The 24,578-nt window shown below is 37.9% G+C and overlaps 1 protein-coding gene across 2 annotated transcripts in view; it reads left to right on the top strand.

The window, feature by feature from the left end:
• RDX (radixin) overlaps positions 1–24,578 on the top strand; it is a 95,394-nt gene that overhangs the window by 48,545 nt on the left and 22,271 nt on the right. Inside the window, exons 10-13 of one of the 2 annotated variants that reach the window (XM_039229141.1) lie at positions 7,077–7,237; positions 8,140–8,232; positions 13,331–13,573; positions 14,539–14,699. In XM_039229141.1, coding sequence (XP_039085072.1) covers positions 7,077–7,237; positions 8,140–8,232; positions 13,331–13,573; positions 14,539–14,699 — 658 coding nt within the window. Of the gene's footprint in view, positions 1–7,076; positions 7,238–8,139; positions 8,233–13,330; positions 13,574–14,538; positions 17,137–24,578 lie in introns of those variants that run through there. The other variant, XM_039229140.1, reaches the window with a different exon arrangement.

The following is a 24,578-nucleotide window of genomic DNA, read 5'->3' as shown; positions in this document are numbered from 1 at the left end:
TTTCTTCTTCTTGATCTATAGTTCTCTTTATACATTTTTAAAAGAAAAATCTCTCCATGGTTTACCTTTTATTCTCTCTTAATAGTGCCTTGTATTGAAGAGAAGTTCCTTATTTTAAGTTCTGTTTATCACTCTTTTCCTTACAGTTGTGAATGCATTATTTTTTACTACCTTCTAGATACTGCTTTACTTTTCACCTTTAGGTTCACAATCCATAGACATGTAACCAATTTTTGTAGGAGTCAAGGTTTATTTATTTTTTTTTTTTATTTATTTTTTTTAATGTTTTATTTATTTCTAGGAGAGAGAGAGAGACAGCGTGAGCAGGGGAGGGTCAGAGAGAGAGGGAGTCACAGACTGAAACAGGCTCCAGGCTCTGAGCTGGCAGTCAGCACAGAGCCCGATGCGGGGCTCGAACCCACGAACCGTGAGATCATGACCTAAGCGAAAGTCGGACGCTTAACCGACTAAGCCACCCAGGCGCCCCAAGGTTTATTTTTTCCCAAAAGTATTTCCAGTTGACCTGGACCCATTTGTTAAAAAGATTCCTTTCCCCATTGAACTGTAGCTATCACCTTTGGCACAAATCCAGAAGACTGTATATGTATGAGTCTGCTTCTGGACCATTCTGTTCCACTTAACCTGTTTCTCTATTGCCAGTGCCACAGTGTTCAGTTACCAGTTGTATCTAGAAAAACTTGGAACTGACATGTCTCAGAAATGAGTAGTAGGTGTATAACCAAGTACGTGCTCCAGTACAGCAGGAAGCACGTTTCAAAGACCGGAGCAACTCCTGGGCTTCCAGATTACTTAGATTTTACCTGATCTTTTATGACATTTTTAATGTTAATTGTTAATGACATGAATTGTTATACATTGCATACTTTTATAAATCATCCTGAAGTTGAGAAAAGGAAAATAATTATTTGGAAACAAGTTACCATAGGGAGCCATTTAGTTTATAACAGGACAAACTACAGGTCCAGCAGAGTCCTTTCTCTGCCACGACTGGTCCAGCAGAGTCCTTTCTCTGCCACGACTGGACTGCTCGGCATGAGTTGGCAGTGCAGGCCCTCTTCTCATGCGGTGCTGGTGGTGGGAGAGGAGCCACCTGGATCCTTCCTGGGTTGGTAGTTTTCTCTCCGTGTGTTGTATTAACTGTACTTTTCCTTTTCTCCCATCTTCTATAGCTTCCTATTCTAGTTATTCATAACCCTCTTCTAAATAGAGAGCTACTGGAAGGGAAGTTCTGGAAATGGATAGTCCAAGGGAAGAAGATGATTAGCTATTGGGAGGTCTTTGCTGCAGAATTCTGTGGTTTGAGGGTGTGATTAACGGTGGCTCCCTAACTCTGATTTATCTTCCAAGTTGGCATTTATTTCTAGCTTTTCCTTGGGTTCCCCAGCGCCTACAAGTATAGGCTTTTTCAGATTTTCTTTCCTTAACCTTTATTCTCAGCCACAGGAGAGCTTCACATGCTCTTCTGTAGCTTTAATGGCACTTCGGCAGTTACAAATCCTTGATCTTTTGGGGGGATGGCACTGAGTGTGTGATTCTGGTGGCTCAGGGTTTTGCTGAAGTAGAATTAGTAGTATATCTGGGTCCCTGTCAAAGACCTCCTGAATTTTAGCATCTTTTTCTCCATGGAGGGGCTACAGATTTTGGACCTAAATGTTGAAGGGAGAATGAAGCTTCTAGAAGATAGCAAAGGATAATATGTTGATAATCATAAAGAAGATTGATATTGATAACAAGCTTGCCTAATTTTAGAAGGGACCTTGACCTTGGGCATCTCTGCAGAGGGTCGGTAAGGTCCCCAAAGCCCTGCTTCGGCGGCATTGCCCGTGCTCCTTCAGGCTTGGCATCTTTCCACGTGCTAGACGGCTGCTTCCGCTCTCCTCAGGAAGCAGTAATTACTGTACTTCCACCAGCATCTTTGCTGACTCCAGTATCTGGAGAATCTTTGAGCCTATACAGTAGTCTTGTTTTGTTTTTTGGGGCTTTAGGGGCGTTGGAGGGGATCTTTGGTCCCAGCTTCCTCGTGTGCTTGGTAATTTTGGTGCCACGCCCAACATTGTGTATTTTTGTTAGGGAGGCTTAGGATGATGTTATTTTCCTTGAGAGAGGATTTGATTCTCTTTTGCCAAGCACGATATGTGCACATTACCTTGGTGGAGTTGAGCTGGGTTTCAGGCCTTGTTAAGGCCTTTTTTGCCTTCACTGCTAGTTTGTAGTCTTCTGAAAGACTGTTTATTTTATTTTTTTTTAATTTTTTTTTAAATGTTTTATTTATTTCTAGCAGAGAGAGAGAGAGAGAGAGCGTGAGCAGGGAAGGGTCAGAGAGAGAGGGAGTCACAGACTCTGAAACAGGCTCCAGGCTCTGAGCTGGCAGTCAGCACAGAGCCCGACGTGGGGCTCGAACCCACGAACCGCGAGATCATGACCTAAGCGAAAGTCGGACGCTTAACCGACTAAGCCACCCAGGTGCCCCAAAAGACTGTTTATTTTTGAGGGCCCTTCTATATTAGAGGGCCCTGAATGCCGGCCTTGACTCCTGGCTGTAAGAGAGTATTGTTCTTTTGTTCTACTTTTTAGGCTATTATAGCTGTTTTTTTACTTCTTTTCCTTGTTTTTCACCCCATATGTGTACTTTTTAGGACTTGGCAAACATCTTGAGGGGAAAAAATATGAGGTTGTTTTTTTTTTTTTAAGTTTATTTACTTTTTTTTAAATTTATTTCTAGGAGAGAGAGAGAGAGAGAGAGACAGCGTGAGCAGGGGAGGGTCAGAGAGAGGGAGTCACAGACTGAAACAGGCTCCAGGCTCTGAGCTGGCAGTCAGCACAGAGCCCGACGCGGGGCTCGAACCCACGAACCGCGAGATCATGACCTAAGCGAAAGTCGGACGCTCAACCGACTAAGCCCCCCGGGCGCCCCTATTTACTTATTTTTAAGACAGGGTGTGCGAGTAGGGGAGGGGTAAAGAGAGGGGGTGCAGAGATTCCAAGCAGGACACCCACTGCCAGCACAGAGCCGGATGCGGGACTTGAACCCACATATTCTGAGATCATGACCTGAGCTGAAGTCAAGAGCAGGGCACTTAACCGACTGAGCCATTCAGGTGCCCCAGTGGCATGCAGATTTTGGAGCTCACTTTTCTATTCAGTCTTCTTGGCTTCTCAAGCCTTGGATGTCTTGGTGACCCCAAAGCCCAAGTCTGTGTCTTCTGAGCCTATTGCAGGCTGCAGGCCACTGCATTCTGCTCTACCTGTGTTCTACTCCATTGGGGGGTATTAATGCCCTTTGTTGTTTTTCTATACAGAATAAGCAAATTCTGTACACTCAAAATTATATTCTTCTTTCCTCTTCTTTCTTACATAAAATGTAGAATACTGCACATATCTTTGTGCAGCTTGCTGTTTTTAATTAATCAACTTTTATTTATATTTTTTCAATATTTGAGAGAGACAGAGCATGAGTGGGGGAGGGGCAGAGAGAGAGGGAGACACAGAATCCCAAGCAGACTCCAGGTTCAGAACCGTCAGCGCAGAACCGTCAGCGCAGAGCCTGATGTGAGGCTTGAACTCATGAGCCATGAGATCATGACCTGAGCCAAAGTCAGATGCTTAACAGACTGAGCCACCTAGGTGCCCCTCAATTAATATACTCTTGAATATTACATATGTACTCAAAGAGATTTTTTTTAAAATGGTGGTGTAATAGGCCATTGCTTAGATGAAGTACAGACATTTTAAAGTTGTTGTTTTAGTGAGTAATTTGTAACCACATTCTTAATTCTATGATTTCTAAGAATTAATGACTGTAGAACTACCTTTGCTTTTTTTTTTTTAACAACAGTATTCTTTTACTAGGGGAAAATATAATGCTTAATAAACTATTCCTTTAGACTGGAAAAAATAATCCTTTTGGGATATTTAGTTCATTAATGTATTTTTTACTAATTCTTTCTCAATTATATAGTTTCCACACTTTACCCTCAGGGTAACATAAGAGATCATTTGGCTTGCAAAATCTTAGACCTGTCAGAATCAAGTAATGCTTGTGTTCAAGCCTGACTGAGAAAGAGAGGCTTTCTTTACTTCTTTTATCCACTCCCAAACACATAACCATCTACATCAATACAATACTATTAATAAGAGCAGCGGCATATTCTTATAGTCTTTAATCCTGAAAAAGTTTATCTTTTTTAAAAATTAATTAATTAATTTTTTATTTTTGAGAGTGACAGACCATATAAGCAGGGGAGGGGCGAAGAGAGAGAGCGGGAGAGAGAGAATCCTAAGCAGCCTCCGTGCTATCAGCACAGAGCCTGATGCAGAGCTTGAACTCCCAAAACCACGACATCATAACCTGAGCTGAAACCGAGAGTCGGACATTTAACTAACTGAGCCACCCAGGCGCCCCTGATGTTCTAAAAGAAGCCAAGTTCTTTGATACCCTCTTCCCACATGCCAGACCTCAAAATTGTAGGTTTTAGATTTTTATGAACCAGAGAGGCAAAATATTGATACTGTTTACCTTTCTGAGCTAATCTTTCTCTACAGGTGTCCTAATGGGATCCACAGTTTTGGAGGCACATCTGTTTCATAGAAATACTCTAATTTGTGGGTTTGTAATCTTTTCTATAAAGGGCCAGAGAGTAATATGTCAGGCTTTGCAAGTCACACAGTCTCTTTGCAACCGTCAGCCCTGCTGTTGCGGAATGAGAACACTCACGCACTGTATGTAAATGTGAGGGTGTTGTGTAGCCTCACTGGTATGGGTTCCAGTCAGACTGTATAAAAATTAGAAATTGGTTTAGTGGGCCATAGTTTCCAATCTCTGTTCTAACCCATTTAACTGGGGAGGAGAGAAGGCATTTCAAAACCTTTCTTTATAGGGGTCCCAGGGGGCCTCTTTTGGTTAAGTGTCTGACTCCTGATTTCGGCTTAGGTCATGATCCCAGGGTCATGGCATAGAGAGTCCCGTGTTGGACTCCGAGCTGAGCATCAAGCCTGCTGTAGATTCTCTCTCCCTCCTGCCCTCTACCCTTCCTCCCTGCTCTTGCTCTCACCCTTTCTAAAATCAAAAGTAAATTAATTTTTAAAAACCCCTCCCTTTCTAGAAGAAACTATACTTGAAGCTTTCTACTTATTTTCAACATTTAAAATAATTTACACTTTTGTATAATTCTTAATAGATCACAAAACAACCATTGTCTTGTCTACCATTCTTCAAAATCTTTATTGCAAAAAACTGATAAGAAAATAATATTGGGAAATATTTATTTTGAAATTCAACTCTACTTTTAATCCAAACTTAATTCTTCTTTCATAATACAGAAGGAATTTTTCTTTAGTTATTTGTTTGCTTGCCTAGATGAAAAAGCTGCGAGTTTTGTGGGCTTTATTTATATATCAGTCAACTAGATGGAAAGAATGATCTTAAGAAAAGTTTGATAGGTTAGCTTGATGTCCCAGTTGTAAAAGGCAGATTCTAAAATGAATAATCCTAGAATTTAGTTGTGGTAACACCCAGTGTTGTATACATTTTATCTTTATAATATCCGCTTACAATTTTTACGTTATTTTGTTAAGATTTTAAACTTTGATCAGAGTTATTTTTCTTCTTAGGCCTCTCAAAACTTCTCAAGTCTTAACTATAGTTACCTAAATTAATTCTGATCAAGACCAAAAAAGTTAACAACGGTAAGGGCAAGAAGTGTGTATGTAACAGTTAGCTTTCAAAACTCATGACCTAGATTTTTAGTTTTTCTTCCTTTCTAGAATATACAGAAAGGGAGACTCATTCTTTGTAGGACATTGTGCTCTCTTAATAGGTGGCATTCTGTTGTCTTCTGTCACAAATGTCCTTGTTATTAAACAAGAGTTATCAGAATAATACTTAAAATTAGTACTTTTAAACTTACTAAAATTTTTGGATTTGTGCTGGTAGTATCTCCTTTCTCATTCAACACAGCCAATAAAAGAGAATTAACTTTATGATCTGTACACTTAAAGATTAAAATTAATGTCATTTATCTCCAAATATTATTTTGTCTTCATGCCCAAAAAATGGATATGTACTAATTACTCAAAATGTTTAATAATTAATATAATTCACATCAGAATTCCTATTTTGAATCAGTAATTACTGCTTTAAGTCTTGGGTTTACTTATTTGATACTTAGTTTATTTTTGTTTCTTTCTTTTAGTTTATTGTCAAGTTGGTTTCCATGTAACACCCAGTGTTCATCCCAACAAGTGCCCTCCTCCATGCCCATCACCCCTCTTTCCCTTCCCCCACCCCCATCAGCCCTCAGTTTGTTCTCAAGTATTTAAGAGTCTCTTATGGTTTCCCTCCCTCCTTCTCCTTAACTATTTTTCCCCTCCCCCTTCCCCATGGTCCTCTGTTAAGTTTCTCTTGTTCCACATATGAGTGAAAACATATGGTATCTGTCCTTCTCTGCCTGACTTATTTCGCTCAGCATAACACCCTCAAGGTCCACCCATGTTGCTACACGTGGCCAGATTTCATTCTTTCTCACTGCCATGTAGTATTCCATGGTATAGATAAACCACATCTTCTTGATCCATTTGTCAGTTGATGGACATTTAGGCTCTTTCCATGATTTGGCTATTGTTGAGAGTGCTGCAGTGAACATTGGGGTATATGTGCCCCTATGCATCTGATACTTAGATAAGCAGAAAGTTATATAAGTTTGGAAGTGTATTTTATAGAGTTTTAAAATAGATGGCAAAGTGTTTAGGTTAAAACTTTGGAGATACTTGTTTTTTAAAAATAAAGATGTGCTTCTAGCTTTATGACATAACTTGAATTACAAAAATTTTCATTTCTTTCATTTCTTCTTCTTAATTTAAAAAATTAAGTTTTGTAATTGTGTAGTACTTAAAAAATTATTAGGCTTTTGCCAAGTTAAAGTCAAAGTATGTATGTTCATTTCCAGATATGCTAAATTTCAGAAACTGTATAGATTAGAGTCTTTGCTATCATTTCAGCTTCTTTTGATAATGTGAATTATTGGAATTAACCATTGTTTGGTACATATATTTGACAGAACTAGAAGAACAGACTCGAAAAGCTCTAGAACTGGATCAGGAACGAAAGCGAGCAAAGGAAGAAGCAGAAAGGCTTGAAAAGGAGCGCCAAGCCGCTGAAGAGGCCAAGTCCGCTATAGCGAAACAAGCTGCTGACCAGATGAAGAATCAGGAGCAACTGGTCAGGAACCTTAACTCTTTGTCAGAGAAAAGGGACAGTTTAGACAAAAGCATGGAGCAAACCTTGTAAAACTAAGTATATTAGATATTCTGCAAAGCACACCAAAGATACAAATAGCATCTAATAGCAAAATTTGGAAATAAACCTATACATTTTATTTCTGCCTTTATTATTAAAAAAAAAAAAAAAACCCTAAAACTGAGACCATAAAAGATAAATGGAGCCTGTTGCTAACAAAAGATTTCTGATTTACTTAAACTTTCCCTAAACCACTGGTGTGTTTTACTTTAGATAAATTGACCATGTGTTCTAATTCCTCTTATAACCACGGGCCTTACTTCATTGGGGTCTTTGTGTTTGTTTAGTGGACGTGCACATGCTACGTAGGCATGACATTTAAAAGATCCTAGAATTAAATAGTGGTTCAGACATTGACTTGCTCTGTGTCCTTGAGTCTTTCTAAGCCTCCCTCACATCCTGCCCTTTGAAAACAGGAGTTATGTCACCGCATAGGATTGTTGGGGAATCTGATAAGATTATTTGACAACATGCTCTTTAAACTAAAAAGCGTTATTTAATTTTTTTCTTTGTAGGCTTTAGCAAATACTGTATTGATCAAAGTTTAAAAATAGCTCCAGAATTGCACATTCTAAGTTCCTGCTGCTGAAACAGGAACACCTACTTGCCTATAATAAAACCATTTTTACTTTGTCTCCTTATTAGTTCATTATAGTATAGGTAAGATATTTATGATGTAAACATTTCCTTTTTTTTTTTTAAATGAAAGACTATCAGAGAAACATGTAAAACAGTTGAAACATGTACATGAAAGCTTTGTTGACAAAATAGAAACTTTTGAAAATACATATTTTTAGTATTGGTAATTGCCTCGTTTATTTTAGGCAGCAGAACTTGCCGAATTCACTGCCAAGATTGCACTTTTAGAAGAAGCCAAGAAGAAAAAGGAAGAGGAAGCTACTGAGTGGCAACACAAGGTGATCGTTTATTTCTTCGCTTGGTGTCATTTATTGAATATCTCTTTTGTACCCACCATTATGCTGAGTTTATAGAGATGGATATAAGATACGTCACGATTTAGATTGGCAAAGATACCTGTGTGTACGAATGTGTTTGTATTGTAGTAATTACTAATCTATTGATGGAAGCCCAGTGTTTGGGAGCATGGACGAGGTGATTAATTTCTGTGGGAATGAGGCATGTTTGGGGAGAACCCTTAGAAGTTTAAGCTGGGTTTTGAATGATAAATTCAGTTTTGGGAGTGGTTAGAGACTGCAGACAGAGAGAAGTGAATGAGTATAGGAAGCTTACAAGTACATGGCAGATTCTAAGGGCAACCAGGAAGCAAGCAGGGCTTTAGAGTATTGGTTCAGAAATAGTGAGAGATGTGGGCTTGGGGCGTTAGAGAGGAAATTAAGCTATGAAGGGCTTTAGTTTTAAGTCAATGGCAAGATGATAGGGGGTGTCTGTAGACATTTGACTTTGAAGATGCCAAAACAGGATTATAACATGATTAGGTACGGTTTTATAAAAAATAACATGGCGGTCGATGTGGAAGATGGCTTAATCTAAGAGGTAGGATTACCTGAGAATAAGGAGGAGCAGAGATTGCTGAGAGATTCCAAAGGGCATGGCAACCACATAACGAATATAAAGTTGAATTAGAAGGATTCAGTGACTATGATACATACTGAGATACCTAGTGTAAGTTCCTAAGTAGATGAAGTCCCTATTATTGAAATAGTTCACAAGTGAAAAATCAGAGCTTAACCCAAACTTTAACTAAAGGTTAACTCTTAAATGCAGCCATAATAGCTTTTTTACCCAAAGGTGTATAGTCATATGACTCTTCTACAATGTGTGTGAATATGGTTTCCTTTCACTCTTAAATTTTCTTTGTAGCAGTTTAAATTTCACAGAGAAGTTTTGATGTATTGAAAATTGTGTGTGTGTGTGTGTATATATATCTCTCAAAAATGCAAGAACTCTTAACCTATTACACTATTAGAATTTCACAGAGACACATAAACTTCTTTAAAAACAAAAGAAAAAGCAACAGAGACAACAAAAAAAAAAGAGGTGCCTGGATGATTCAGTTAAGCATCTGACTTCAGCTTGGGTCATGATCTCACAGTTTGTGAGTTCGAGCCCTGCATTGGGCTGTCTGCTGTCTGTATGGAGCCCAGTTTGGATCCTCTGTCCCACTCATTCTCTGCCCCTCACCCACTCATGTGCGCACTCTCTCTCTCTCTTTTTCTCTCAGAAATAAATGTATAAAAAAATTTTTTTTTAATGTTTTTATTTTTTTCTGAGATAGAGACAGCATAAGCAGGGGAGGGTCAGAGAGAGAGGGAGACACAGAATCTGAAGCAGGCTCCAGGCTCTGAGCTGTCAGCACAGAGCCTGATGCGGGCCCCCAACCTACGAACTGTGAGATCATGACCTGAGCTGAAGTCGGACACTCAACTGACTGAGCCATCCAGGCGCCCCTCAGAAATAAATGTTTAAAATAAATAAAGGGGCACCTGGATGGCTCAGTCAGTTGAGCATCTGACTTCGGCTTAGGTCATGATCTCAGTTTCGTGAGTTTGAGCCCCAAATCGGCCTCTGTGCTAGCAGCTCAGAGCCTCCTTGGGAGTTTCCCTCTCCTCTATCTACTCCTCCCCAACTCCTGCTGTCTCTGTTTCTCTCAAAATAAATAAGCTTTAAAAGTACATTAATAGGGGGGCGCCTGGGTGGCTTAGTCAGTTAAGCGTCCGACTTTCTGACTTTCGCTTAGGTCATGATCTCACAGTTCGTGGGTTCGAGCTCCGCGTCGGGCTCTGTGCTGACTGCCAGCTCAGAGCCTGGAGCCTGTTTCAGTCTGTGACTCCCTCTCTCTCTGACCCTCCCCTGCTCACGCTGTCTCTCTCTCCTAGAAATAAATAAAACATTAAAAAAAAAACAATAATAAAATAAAATAAAAGTACATTAATAGGGACGCCTGGGTGGCTCAGTTGGTTAAGCGTCCAACTTCGGCTCAGGTCATGATCTCACGTTGTGGGTTCCAGTCCCGCGTCAGGCTCTGTGCTGACAGCTCAGAGCCTGGAGCCTGCTTCAGATTCTGTGTCTCCCTCTCTCTCTGAACCTCCCCTGCTCACACTGTCTGTCTATCTGTCTGTCTCTCTCTCTCTGAAATAAATAAAACATTAAAAAAAATAGAATGATGAAGGATGATTTGGTGGGAATAATTGTTAAAAATAAATAAATGTACATAAATAAAAATAAAAATGTAAATAAATGAAAATAGCACCACAGAGGTAAATCCTATGAACTATACAAATGAGGAAATGACACGAATGGAAAATTATAATCCCGCAAACCAGGATCACTATCGTAACACTTTAGTGCAGATCCTTCCACGTTCTTTTCCTTTTTGCGTGTTTGTATAATGTACACATATATGTGTTCAAAGTGAGATCATATCATACTCTTCCATTTTAGTCACTTTTCATCTCATCTGTATTAGACTGTATTCATAGAAATTTTTAACTTCATATATAATGGACATATTATGTTAGTTTCAGGTGTACAACTTCATTATTTGGTACTATATGTATGGTGAAATGAGCTAACACACATCACCATACATAGTTATAATTTGTTTTCTTGTCTTGAAAACTTTTTTTTTTTTTTTTAATATTTTTATTTATTTCTAGGAGAGAGAGAGAGACAGCGTGAGCAGGGGAGGGTCAGAGAGAGAGGGAGTCACAGACTGAAACAGGCTCCAGGCTCTGAGCTGGCAGTCAGCACAGAGCCCGACACGGGGCTCGAACCCACGAACCGCGAGCTCATGACCTAAGCGAAAGTCGGACGCTTAACCGACTAAGCCACCCAGGCGCCCTATCTTGTCTTGAAAACTTTTAAGGTTCACTCTTAGCAACTTTCAAATGTACAACGCAATATTACTGACTGTAGTCTCCATGCTGTTTGCACATTACATCCCCACGACTTCTTCATCTTACAGCTGGGAGTTTGTACTTTTCAGTCCTCTCCTCCCGTTGGCTCACTCCCCACCCTCCCCGCCACCCCCCATTCTTGGTAACTATGAATTTGTTCTCAATTTTTTATCAGTTTAATTTTTTCTTTTTTAGATTCCACATATAAATGAGATCATACGGTATTTGTCTTTATCTGACTTATTTCACTTAAGGTAGTGCCCTCAAGTTCCATGTTGATACAGACAGCGAGCTTTTCTTCTTTTGTGTGGCTGAATAGTATTCGTGTGTGTGTTGTGTGTACACAGCACTTTCATCATCCATCGATGGGTGCTTAGCTTGCTTCATATCCTGGCTGTTAAAAATAATGCTGCACTGAACATGGTGGTATTATATATCTTTTTGAGTTAGCGTTTTCATTTTGGGGGGATAAATACCTAGAAGTGGAATTGCTGGATCATATGGTAGTTCTGTTTTTAATTTTTTGAAGAAAAACTTCTTGAAACTTGTGTTTTCCATAATAGCTGTACCAGTTTACATGGTCACTAATAGTGCACACAGCATCCCTTTTCTCCACAGCCTTGCCAGCACTTGCTGTTTCTTTTCTTTTTTATAAAAGCCATTTTGAGTGGTGCGGGAGTGATATCTCATTGTAGTTATGATTTGCATTTCCGTGATTACTGATGTTGAGCACCTTTTCATGTGCCTTGGTGGCCATCTGTATGTCTTCTATGGAAAATGTCTATTCAGACCCTCTGAATTTTTTTAATCAGATTGTCCTATAACTACCGTGTTGTTTGAATTCTTTATATATTTTGGATATATGATTTGTAAATATTTTCTTCCACTCAGTAGGTTGCCTTTTTTTTTTTTTTTTTTGATGGTTTCCTTTGCTGTGTAGGGAAGCTTTTTAATTTGATGTCCCATTTGTTTAGTTTTTGCTTTTGGTATCAAATCCAAAAACTCTTTCCCAAGACCAATGTCAAGGAGATTGCTCCCTATGTTTTCTTCCAGGAGTTTGATGGTTTTAGGTCTTATTTTCAAGTCTGTGGTCATTTTGAGTGGATACTGTGTACGCTATAAGATAGTGGCCTAGTTTCATTCTTTTGCGTGTATCTCTCCAGTTTTCCCAGCAGTTATTGAAGGGACCATCCTTTCCCCATTGTATATTCTTGGCTGCTTTGTTGTAAATTAATTGATCATATTTATTTATTTATAAATATGTGGGTTTATTTCTGGGCAGAATATATTGAGAATTGACCCAACATCTTTTATAGCTAATTTGCCAGGCCAGTGTCCACATTAGGACCTTGCATTGTGTAGGTTTGCTCTGTCTCTTTTAAAGTAGGACATTCCTTTTTATGATGCTGAATTCCTGGAAGGACCTGTAGATTGTCCCTTCTCCTTTGTCTCTTCGCTTCCTCGTGGTGTCATTCAGTTGTCCTTTTATGGTCAATATTTCCCGTAAACTGGAAGATAGACCTAAAATCTTGAAGGATTCAAGTTAAAAAGTTTTTGGCTACAGTGCCTCACAGGTGAGACTTCCATATAATTTATCACCCAAATTAGAACACTTTTTAGAGTGAAAGGTATTCTTATTAATAATTACACCAGGACAGCAGTGTGATTTTCCAGGCACAGCAACACAGTACACCACCCAGACAGTTGCTGGTGTTGAATACCTCCTGTTGTATCATCTCACAAGACACTGAATATCTTGTTAACCTACCACTAGTGATTTTAACTGGTTGCTAGAATAGAGTGAGTTTCTCCCTTGACAGGTGCTCCCCCTTGTGGCTAAAATGGGATCTCTTAGGTGTGGCATTTGGGATTCGGCTGATAGCATTTCTCATCAACTATTTGCATACCAAGTTTAGCAACATTTGATCATTCTTGCCAGAGTTAACAATTTTAGTGATGTGTTTTCATTCTGCCACTCTTGCCCACTGGCATTCCTCCATAAAAATAGAGCTTTCATCAGTCGGGCTTGTTTTTGTTACCCTGAAGTATAGTTTCTATTAGGAAGGAACGATAACTTGGTTCTCTTCATTACCAGTTTTCGAAGGAAGTTGCTGATTAACTTTTTTTTAATGTTCAGGCTTTTGCAGCCCAGGAAGACTTGGAAAAGACCAAAGAGGAGTTAAAAACTGTGATGTCTGCGCCCCCTCCACCTCCACCACCGCCAGTCATTCCTCCGACAGAAAACGAACACGATGAGCATGATGAGAACAGTGCAGAGGCCAGTGCGGAATTAGCAAACGACGGGGTGCTGAACCACAGGAGTGAAGAGGAGCGTGTCACAGAAACACAGAAGAATGAGCGTGTTAAAAAGCAACTCCAGGTATTTCATATTTACAGTTGTGTGTACATTTATAGTACAGTGAGCATTTTCCCCATTTAATAAAAGACAGACTTACTAAAAAGGAACATTTCCGGGTTTTTTTTAAGCCTTTACCCCTAGCTAGCCTTGTGATTGGTTTGTGATTGTGCGGCCTGAGTCACACTGTTTGATTTCTTCCATTGTAGCAAATGTTTGTTAGCCTTGGGTAATTAGGCCTTAAGTGGTAAGTTATTCTTTAATTACAGCTTAACTCAGTGTTAAAATGTGGAAAGTATTTTGGTGCTGTCTCTAAATGACAGATGAATTTAATTTTTAACCAGTAAAATATACATTAAAAAGCAACATAATTTAATAGACTATCTGCGTGACACTGCATACTCTGGATTATTTGTTCAGGTTTCATAATTCCGAGAGGTAGGTTTATATAAAGCACATAATTAGATCAAAGTAGGAAATTTTAATTTTATTTGACCTTTTTTCTAGATAAGTTCTCTGATTTTTTTAATTGATGAAATCTTTGAATATTAAGAAAAGAAAATGAAGCGATAATTGCAATAAATACATTAAGGCTTTTGGAGAAAGCTTCTCATGAGACTTTAGATATTAAAATAACATCCTATATGTCTACACTGACCTTTTGTAAGGCATTTCAAGTATTATATAAAGAAAGTTAAGGAAATTTAGAATAATATACAAAATCATCACAGCTGATGAGTGTAGAAGTGAAAGGCCATGGGTATTCCTCCCTAACCACCACCTCTACTACTACCAAACAAATTTACACACTTCGTGGTTTTTTTATTTTTTAAATTTACACATTTTAAAGAAATCATATGACAATGTAAATCTTAATACAACAAATCTGACTTTTTTGTATATGTGTATTTTTGTCTTTAAACCTTTTTCATACGCTTTTTAAACTCTGAGAAAAGATAATAATCATTGTTTTTATTTTCTAAACATAGGCGCTAAGTTCAGAATTAGCCCAGGCCAGAGATGAAACCAAGAAAACACAAAATGATGTGCTTCATGCTGAGAACGTTAAAGCAGGCCGTGATAAGTACAAGACTCTCCGGCAGATCCGACAGGGCAACACAAAGCAGCGCATCGATGAGTTTGAAGCAATGTGAGAGCTGTTATTTTGCATACATGTTCTTCATAAGCTGAACCACCAACAGAGAAAAGCAGGCCTTTGCAGATGTGATGGAATGCACCCCACCTTGCCAAAGCACTTACACCAGTTGACTGTGGTGGCTAAAAGACCTCCTTGAGGGAACCCTTCAGCATTGAGGCAGTGTGATGTCATGCTTGATTTCCTTTTCCTTTTGGGCCAGGGAATGGAGAACAGTGTTCCATCACCTCTTTTCACATTTTCAGTTTCCATTTTTTTTTCTGTTGAAGATTAACACTAATTATCATGTTTGACAAATGTGTATGTGTGATTTAAGCACTTTGTACATTTCAAAGGATGATGGCGACTTAATGAGAGTTTGCGTAGAGCACTCGGTTTTCTTTTGACCCTTCCATAGTTTACCTGTGTGTATTTCCACATTCTGTCTCACTCAGATTTCCTTGATGTGCCCTTATCGTATCTCACCATGCCGATAGCCATAATTCTGCCATCAGATAGATCATTGGCAGTGGTCAGAATGAAGGTAGGACAGGGTGGACAGTCTTTGATAATTGTGTAGAAGACCGGGAAGACCGCTATGAATCATGAAAAGGATTAGAATAACTAATAGTGTAATATGCAGCTGGTGGTTAATGTTTTTTAAAACCCAGTTTGCTTACATTATTGGATATTTGATACTTGCTTAATTAGTTATCTTTGATAGCTGAATGGATTGGTGTTTCATCGCCTGCCATCCTTTGGTTTTCTTTGCCTGCCATTCACAAAGGTGTAGACGGCAGGTGGTAGTTCCCGAGGAGAATTTATTGATGAAATACTACCTGCAAATACCAGTTGTCTCCAAAAGGTTTAAAAAGTCTTTTCTTTCAAAGATTGATGTAGACAAACATGTTTAAAAAAAAATCCATTTGTTGGTAATTGATTATACTCATTTTAAAAAGCCTTGGGCTTTTATTTAAGGGCAGCATTTGCAAACATCAGTCCCAGGGAGGGGACAGTAACACTACCTCACTACTACACCTGCGATGACTGGCTTTTCCAACACAGCGAAGTGTGTGAGCTGTGTTCTCTAACACACACCAGTACTGTCAGTCATGGAGCATTTCTGAGATTTCCTTTGCCTTCAGAATATCTTAGAGTGCTACACTTTTTAACTGCCTTTTTGTTGAGCTGAATTGTAGGACTCTGATTTATATGAAAATTGTAAGCTCTTGCTGGTATACTATCTTCCTGGAGGGTGTTCTGTGTCTGAGGAAGAGTGTGTGTGTGCGCGTGTGCGAGAGAGAGAGAGAGAGAAAGAGAGAGTTTTGCCCTTGTTGCATATGAATGTCTGTACCTTCATTTCTTGATATAATTGTTACATAATCATTTTAGCAGATTTGGTTTCTAAATCGTGCTTATTTTTTCGTTCTCTAACTAAAAATACTTAAATTTGGTTTGTTGATCCTATTTTAGAAATTATAATTTTAGGTTATATTAAGTTCAATTATGTCTTAAGAAATCTTTCCAGTTTGAAAGATGTTCTAATACTCACATGTTCTAACATTTTCTTTATTGTAAAACATCTAGACTTGGAGATGAGGAAAGCCTTGTTTTCTCTGTGTGGTTCAGCTACTTTTCATGTGGTATTATGCACTCAAATTTACATTTATCTATTAAAATTGCCATTTGTTAAGCATTTTTCATGCACAGTAGATTCAAGTTGTGTCTGAAAATATCTCTTGTGCTTTTTTTGATTTTGCTGACTTTAAAAGGATTAATCTGGGCAGACATAGGGAAAGGAAAGGTTGCATTTAATATATTTTTGGACTCTGTAGGACAAGAGATAACTGGTTGATAACCTTGACGTGACTGTTGTGTGGTGGTTGTGCACATGCTTCAAAACCCCGTGGAAGAGAGTTTCTGCCTGAGCACGTGGGCGGGAGCGGTGGTGCGCCCGGCCCGTCCTGCTCTCGCGGCCGTGCTCGCTTTTCCAGAGCGGCCAAGCAGTTGCCCTAAGAGGTGAAAATGTGGATTTCCACTGGATTTCTGTTCATTTTCTACATTTTGAATCGTGTGCACTACCATTGCTGCATCAGTTTGATATCAGTGTTGAAAATTTACCAGTTATATTTGCTGTTTATAATCTATTTGTAGATTAGGATTAAAATGGATTTAATCCATTTTTAAAGCTGTGTGAATTTTTCTAAACAGGAAACAACTATTTGCAATATGGGTTTTCATAGCGATTAAGCCAGTTATGATTTTTATTATTAGCAATTGAGAGCACGTGCTCATCTAGCAATGTAAAAATATATGAATGAGTATTTGGTAAATTCCAGCAGGTTTTACCATGAGCATAATTTTGTGTTGTACAATTAAGCTACAGTTACATCTATAATTTTGGATAACATTCATTGGTTAACAATAAAGTGACAAAAGCTCATGCCTTCAAGGTCCACTGTTGTTATTTAACATGGATTTTTCTGTATAATTCTGAAAATCATAATCTTTATTAGGCCCATGAATCATCACATCTTAAAAATGAGAAGTGGATAGGGAAAACTTTCAAAATTCTCACAGATTTATCTTTCCCCCAGATTGTACCTCATTTGGTATGGAAATAATAGTGATTGTTAATTCTGTGAAGAATCATTAAGTCGACTCTCTTGATAACAAAATCATTTAGGATTTCTAATCATTGCTTTAATTGTATATTGTTTATAGTTTCTTTCTCCTAAGGAAGATACAGTTTCATTGTCACAGATTGATCTTGCTATAAAAACACTATTGTTCTTTAAAGAACTATATACTAATAAGTGCTTTTATTTAACTACATATTTTTATTTTCAAGTGACATTACAGAGCAGTTACCATAAATTTAGAAAGTTATTGTCCTTTAAAAAGCTTCTTGCCAGTTTTTAACATAAAGATTATTCATTTTAAGTGAGTCATGGATTCCAAAAGGAAAAGTGAGGTGACTCTCAATTTATAGTAATACTTACCTGTCATTTTATTATTTTTTTCTTACAGGTAGGTAGTGATTTCTTCTGATCCTATCAGAAAACAGAATATTATAAGATTATTTTATATCTAGTTAGAGTTTTTCTTTAAGAACTAGAATTCCCGTTACAGAGTTGTCTTAGGCTCGACTGGAACCCTCCCTCCTGATGATCATTAGAGAACCATTTCAATACTAATGTTAGGATTAAAAATAAAAAATGCCCACTACTTCCTGTCTCAAGTTCAATTATCTTGTTGATTAGTGATATTTTTACAACTGAAGCTAAAAACTTTTTAGATCCCAAAGCATCCCATTATGTGTATTCATGAGAAAAAAGAGTTCTTAAAATTTAACATCTAAAGCTTCAAACTTTTAAGTTTTAAGTAGAAAGAATTACTGCCTTTCTCATTAATTTCCTGAGCTGATAGCAAACCAAAGTTTAGATATTCTTAATTAAGGGTAAGGGAAATCATTTATATATGGAGCTATTACCGGCAGGCCCAGCCCTCTCTTAGGTTTGTCCTAAGTGAACAGAATTTCAACATTGTCTTATTCTGTACTTTGTCATTAGAAGATAATCTCTCAATTACTCATGTAAAAGGACAGTACATTTCAAAAATTCAGTGGATTCTGCAGATGTTGTGACTTCATGAAATGTCAAGGTAACCTTCACATTCTACACTGACCAGTGGTGAGGAAGCCTTGTTTCACAATAGTGTTTCACGTATCAGAGCTTACCACAGTCCCATCCTTGACTTTTCCAGTTAATTAATCCGATGTCCCATTTTTTTTCCCTCGTGGGCCTACTTCTTAATATGTCCATCTTTCAAGGTTTTAAGAGTTGCCATTTTCCTTCTGGAAAGATCATGACTCCTTGCTTTGTTGCCTCGGTATTTCGACTTCACTGAAAAACTGTGATACAAAGTTACCCAATTTCAGATTATATATACTGCTTTAGGAGTTCATGTATTCATCACTGACCATAGAATTTTAAGGTTAAAAGATAATTACCCAATGGCACATCTTGTAAATTCAGGTTTATGCCTGGCTCTGGAGTTTTTTTAGCTACTAAATGGTTCCAGACTCTTATTCACAGACCTTCATTGAGCCACTACATTTTTATATGGTAGATTGTAAGATACAGAAGCAAGATGAGAAGAGAATGACTGTGGCCTTTCGTTTTGGCCTATCTTAAAATGTGGAATTTCAGATACTAATTTATCTTAGCCCTTAGGGCGTTCGAATGAATCTGTGAAAATACTAGATTTCTTTTAAGGTGCAGGTCCGCTTTGCTGGTTCATGTTATTTGTATGCCCAGATTCCTCCGTGCTTCATCACGTCGGTTAGCTTCCATCTTCGTAATGTATTACTTTTGTTACTTTGTTCTACTTGTCCACTTTTATTTAATGATCATTTAAAAAATTAAGATTCAGTTTGATATTTATGCATGCCATTTAGTGTGTTCCTCAAAGTAGCGATGCTGGTTTCTGTCTGTGTCACTGAGCCTAAATAGCCAATGTCCATCTTCCTAGTAATACGGCATCAGAGCCTCGCAGATTTATGTGATGATGCTTGGAAAGAAAAGTTCCTGTTGATGAAACATGGATTTATTATGTGAAATTCTTCTGCTGTGTTTATAACGTATGCTGTGATACCCCTTTTAGTTTTTTGCAAGTTAAAATGCCATAACTTATGTGTTAGACCTAGAAATGCATGTATGTTTTAGAAGACCGTTCCTCCTCCCTCCCTTTCCTTTGGTTTGTACTGAAAGGTCTGTGTAATTCAAGTCCGGCATTAGACTGGCCATTGTGCCATTTATGTAATTATTTACTTTGAAATTTTAGCTATTTTGGATAAAAGATACAGCTGTAAGATGAAGGCAAGTACTACAGCGTACAGAAAATCAGTAGAAGAAGAGCAGTGAATAAGGCCAAGGATAAGAACACATGGTGTAGTCTCCCAAGTTTGCTTGTTCTCTGATAAATTACTTAATTTTTACTGCAGACATCACAGTTTAAACACTGTACTTAAAGATAGCCTTAAACAAGTGCCTAATTGTGAAAATTTTTCTAACTTCATAGTAAGATTGATTTTATACCCTACTGACAAACCGGTCACGTAGAGTAATTAGTAATCTCTGTATTGAACACTGAGAAGTTTCATGGAGTTAGCTTTCAGTTGAATCTTCGTTTGTTTTAATTGATGAAATACATATAAAATTTTAACCATTTTCAAGCGTCCAGTTCAGTGACATTAAGTACCTTCATGTTGTACAGCTGTCCCCACTATTCATCTCCAGAACTTATTCATCATCCCAGACAGCCTTTGCCCTTAGAGAGCTGACGCCCCATTCCTCTGCCTTCCTATCCTGGTTACCCCCATCCTGCATTTTGTCTCTCTGAATTTGACTATTTGGGTGATTCAGAACATTTGTCCTTTTGTATCTCTTACTTCATTTAGCATAATGTTTTCAAGGCTCATCCCTGTTATGTAGCAGAATTTCACTCTTTTTAGAGGTTGTATAATATTCCATTGTTTATATATGCCACATTTTTTTAATCCGTCAGTCCACGGGCATTTGGATTATTTCCACATTTTGACTTGTGAACAGGGCTGCTGTGTTTGTTGATATACAAACACCTGTTCAGGTCCCTGTTTTCAGTTCTTTGGGGTACATATCCAGAAATAGAATTGCTGAATCATACATTAATTTTGTTTTAAGTTTTTGAGGCGTCACCATACTATCTTGTGCAGCAGTAGCACCATTTTACATTCCCACCAGCAGTGCGTCAGGGCCCCAGCTTCTCCTCATCCTCACCAGCAATTGTTATTTTTTGGTTTTTTAAAGAATGGCCATCCTAATGGGTGAAGTGGTATCTCATTGTGGTTTTGATTCGCATGTCCTTACGATGCATTTCTCTGTGATACTGAACATCTTTTCCATATGCTTATTCACCACACGTAGATCTTCTTTACAGAAGTGTTTATTCATGTTTTGTCTACTTTTAAATTAAGTTGTTTACTTTTTGTTCTTAAGTTGTAGGAGTTCTTTATATATTCTGGTTATGAATCCCTTACCAGATACAGGAGTTGCAAATATTCTCTCCCATCCTATGGGTTGTCTTTTCCTGCTATTAATAGTATCTTTTGTTGCACAAAAGCTTTTAATTTTAATGAAGTAAATTTATCTTTTTTTTTTTTTTTTTTTTTTGCCTGTGCCTTCAGTCTCCGCATTTTTAAAGAGAAAAAAATTTTTGATGAGCGTGTTACTGAAAAGAGGCAGGGCAGAAGAATTACTATGTACAGTGGTGAGGGTCTAGAAAGAGTAGGCTGTCTTGACTGGAATAGAAAATGTGATTCATTGTGTGTCGACTATAGTAAAGCTAGGGTGGGCTGGGCCAGGGATTTATGGAGGCTTGAATCCTTTGCTGAGGTGGTTTAGTTTGATTTGAGGACATCTGGTGCTTTGGGGGAATGCAATTACTAAGGGAACAATAACTAAACCTTGCTCCGAAAGAGAATTCATGCTGCTGTGTGAGGTGTACTAGGAAGTACAGAGGAGAAGGAAAGCTAAATAGAGCAACTTCACATGCAGGAAATTAGCTCAAAGAAAGGCTGTGGTCATGATAAAGAATTATATCACTATCTTCTGAGAATTTAAACGAAACATGCAGACGTAGTTTGCTTTCATATTTGCTATGTGTAGTTAATATTTTTTCTTCTGCTCATTTTCCAAATGACCTCTTTGGGGACTGTTTTTATTATTCTATCTGTGACCTTTTGGGGAGAGGTTCTTCATGGGCTCAAAAAGAGAACCAGAAATGAAAGACATTCAGGAACAAGTGGATTGGATTCTGAGTTCTAATTACAGGTCTTAGGCCCTCCTGGACTCTGGTTTTTATAAACAGTTTCAGAGTTCTAAATCTGGTGGTCTGTTTCAGAGCGTTTCTCTGGAATCTGGCTTAGAAACTTAGATTCCAGTTGCATTGTCTTCCCCAGAGTGTAATGCCTGACCCAGGGTTCATATCTGTGTACTTTGAAACACTAATACTTGTTCATAGTTGAAAACTACTAGTGCACAGTGTGCTTACAACAGTTGTGTGAATGTCGTTTCTGCTTCTTGCTGGTCCTCATACTGTAATGACTGGGAGAAACTTAAAGATTTTCTTGTTTTGTTTTGTTTTTTAAATAGGTTTTAAGGGGTTAAGAAAGGGGTCTTTCAGATCATTATGAAGGGGTTCTATGATTTACCCTAACACAGCTCCATGAGGATTATCTCAGAATACACATATGCAGTTAGTCACCTGCTGTGACAGCTTTGAACAGCTTACTGGGGAGATTTTTAAAGGTTTTTCCAAGTTGAGATTTGATGATGCTTCATCACTATAGCTTTTGCTAAAGGTATGACTTGATTCATCTGTTTATGCTCAGATGATATGTTAGTGGTTTCTTCCTTCTTGTTTTTGCTTGTTATGTTTAATTTTTAGGCCATAAAAGTTTTTGAATGTAAAGAAATATAATCTTTTGGTATTTGAAGTTATAGTGGATGGGTCGTTTTCCTCCCCCACTGACTTTAATATCTAATAGCTTACCATTGGTATATGGGTTAAATGTAGAATTTGCACCTTCTTAATTTGTAGGTTTTAAAAGTACTTACAGAAAATATAAAATCTTTCAGTGTATGCAAGAGGAAATCATAATTCAGTTGGTCTGTTTACTTTTTAAATAATATTTGCAAATTTGATACTAGATAGTATAAAACCTAGAATTAGAACCCAGAACCTAATCATCTGTATGCTTTATAAAGAGTTTAATATGCTGGGCCGCATTACATTCCAGTCTATGCTGATGCTTTAAGGATGTTTATAAAAAATTTGGGGACATAGGCTGTATCAAAGGCTTTGCATGAAAATGTATAGAGAATGTAATCATTGGAAAAGTAGTTTTCCATCTTTAGAGGTGTTTGCCAGCATTCACATTTTTGAGGTGTTCTCAGCATTAGGAAGACTGGAAGCAAGTATATCTTCTAAATTACTGGTCTGATGCCTACAGGTAAGAAAATGTTCTCTACCACTTTTATTTGTGAGCCCTGGTGCTTCAGTTCTTAGACATTGGGAATTTATAAGGTCTTCAATTTAATGGTGTCATGAAAGGCATGCTGCATGGGAGACAAGGAGGCATGGCTTTTTCCAGAATGTGGTAAGTCTAATATGGACAGATGGACTTACACATTCACACCCAGGGGTTTGCGGAGCAAATGCTGTTTGCTGTTTGTGCGGAGCACATTAGACTTCAGGATATGGGTGAGAACCCTTTGTTTCCATTGTGGAAATTGTAGTTAAGTCACAGGGTTGAGACATGGACCCAAATTAAGATGTAGAAAGTAAAATAAATACCAGGAGAAAAAATGCAATAAAAGTTGCAGGAGTTGGGAGTTAAGTTAGAGGTCACCTAGGAGGTGCTAATTAGCAAACAAGAAGCATGGTATGGACTTGAGTGACCTGGCCAGCAGCTGTTCTCGTCATTGGTACAAGGACAGCAGCCTGGGAAAGTTATAAATTCATCACGAGTCAGGCTAATATTTTATATCTATCTGTTAGCTTGGTTCTCTGTCACTAAGGAGTTGCATAGCCCTTAATACCAAATATAAATATGCTGATTTCCTTCTAAGAGTTTAAGTATAAGCAACCTTATTAATAATGGTTCATATTAGAATAGCCAGTATTGGTAAATAATTTAACAGTAAAGTTTTCACCTAGCTTTGTTAACTACTGTATTTAACTTGCCGTTAAACTTAGCATATTTTTAACTTAACATTCACTTTTATTTTCAATTTGCTTGTGTCATCTATCAAAAGTCAATTTCTTCTTTACAGGTTACATTAAACTGAACACTCAGTAAAATCACTCATTCTTAACTCTGTTGTTTATATGAAAAAAATATTTGCTTATTTAGTGAAGAAATACTTGAACATTATAATGGACATTAGCGGGGGTATAGTGAGGTGATTTAGTCTTTTTCTTTCAGCTATTTAGCAGAAGTATTTTGGCTGATATGACAAAATGAAAAACCTCAAATGCTGAATCACAAATGTCAAGAATAAATGAGAATAAAAAATAGGTATATGAGGGATGCCTGGGTGGCTCAGTCGGTTAAGCATCCGACTTCGGCTCAGGTCATGATTGCACGGTTCGTGGGTTGGAACCCTGCGTCGGGCTCTGTGCTGACAGCTAGCTCAGAGCCTGGAGCCTGCTTCAGATTCTGTGTCTCCCTGTCTCTCTGACCCTCCCCTGCTCACACTGTCTCTCTCAGAATAAAACACTTAAAATTAAAAAAAAAATAGGTATATGAATGAAAACTTAAATAAGTAGAGATCAGAAGTAACTCTAAAGGATAGGAGTGAAATAAATTTATAGGGCTATGATCAAAGCACATCATTTACAATATTTAAAATCACTCCAATTAAAATAGATATACGGTATAATCAGAGCAAGGAATTTTCAAAGTACTCCCATAGTAAATATACAACAAGGAATATGTTGGATAATATTCTAGTAATAAAGCCATTGAAAAAGATTTATGGTAAGGAAGTCACTTCAGTTAAGACCTAAAGGAAAAAATTGGTATGGAAATTGTTTTCTTGTTGTTATTTGTTTTTAATTTACATCCAAGTTAGTTAGCATATAGTGCAATAATGATTTCAGGAGTAGAATCCAGTGATTCATCCACTACATGTAATACCCAGTGTTCATCCCAACAAATGTCCTCCTCAATACCTCTTACCAGTTTAGCCCATCCCTCCAGCAACTCTGTGTGTGTGTGTGTGTGTGTGTGTGTGTGTGTGTGTGTGTGTGTGTGGTGTGTGTGTATAAAACCTTATGTTTTGTGCCCCT

The sequence above is a fragment of the Hyaena hyaena genome, unplaced genomic scaffold (genome assembly GCF_003009895.1).
Source record: "Hyaena hyaena isolate Hyena2069 unplaced genomic scaffold, ASM300989v1 scaffold_36, whole genome shotgun sequence".
NCBI classification, from domain to species: domain Eukaryota; kingdom Metazoa; phylum Chordata; class Mammalia; order Carnivora; family Hyaenidae; genus Hyaena; species Hyaena hyaena.
The sequence above is the reverse complement of the archived record's forward strand: the minus strand, read 5'-3'. Positions and strand labels throughout refer to the sequence as shown.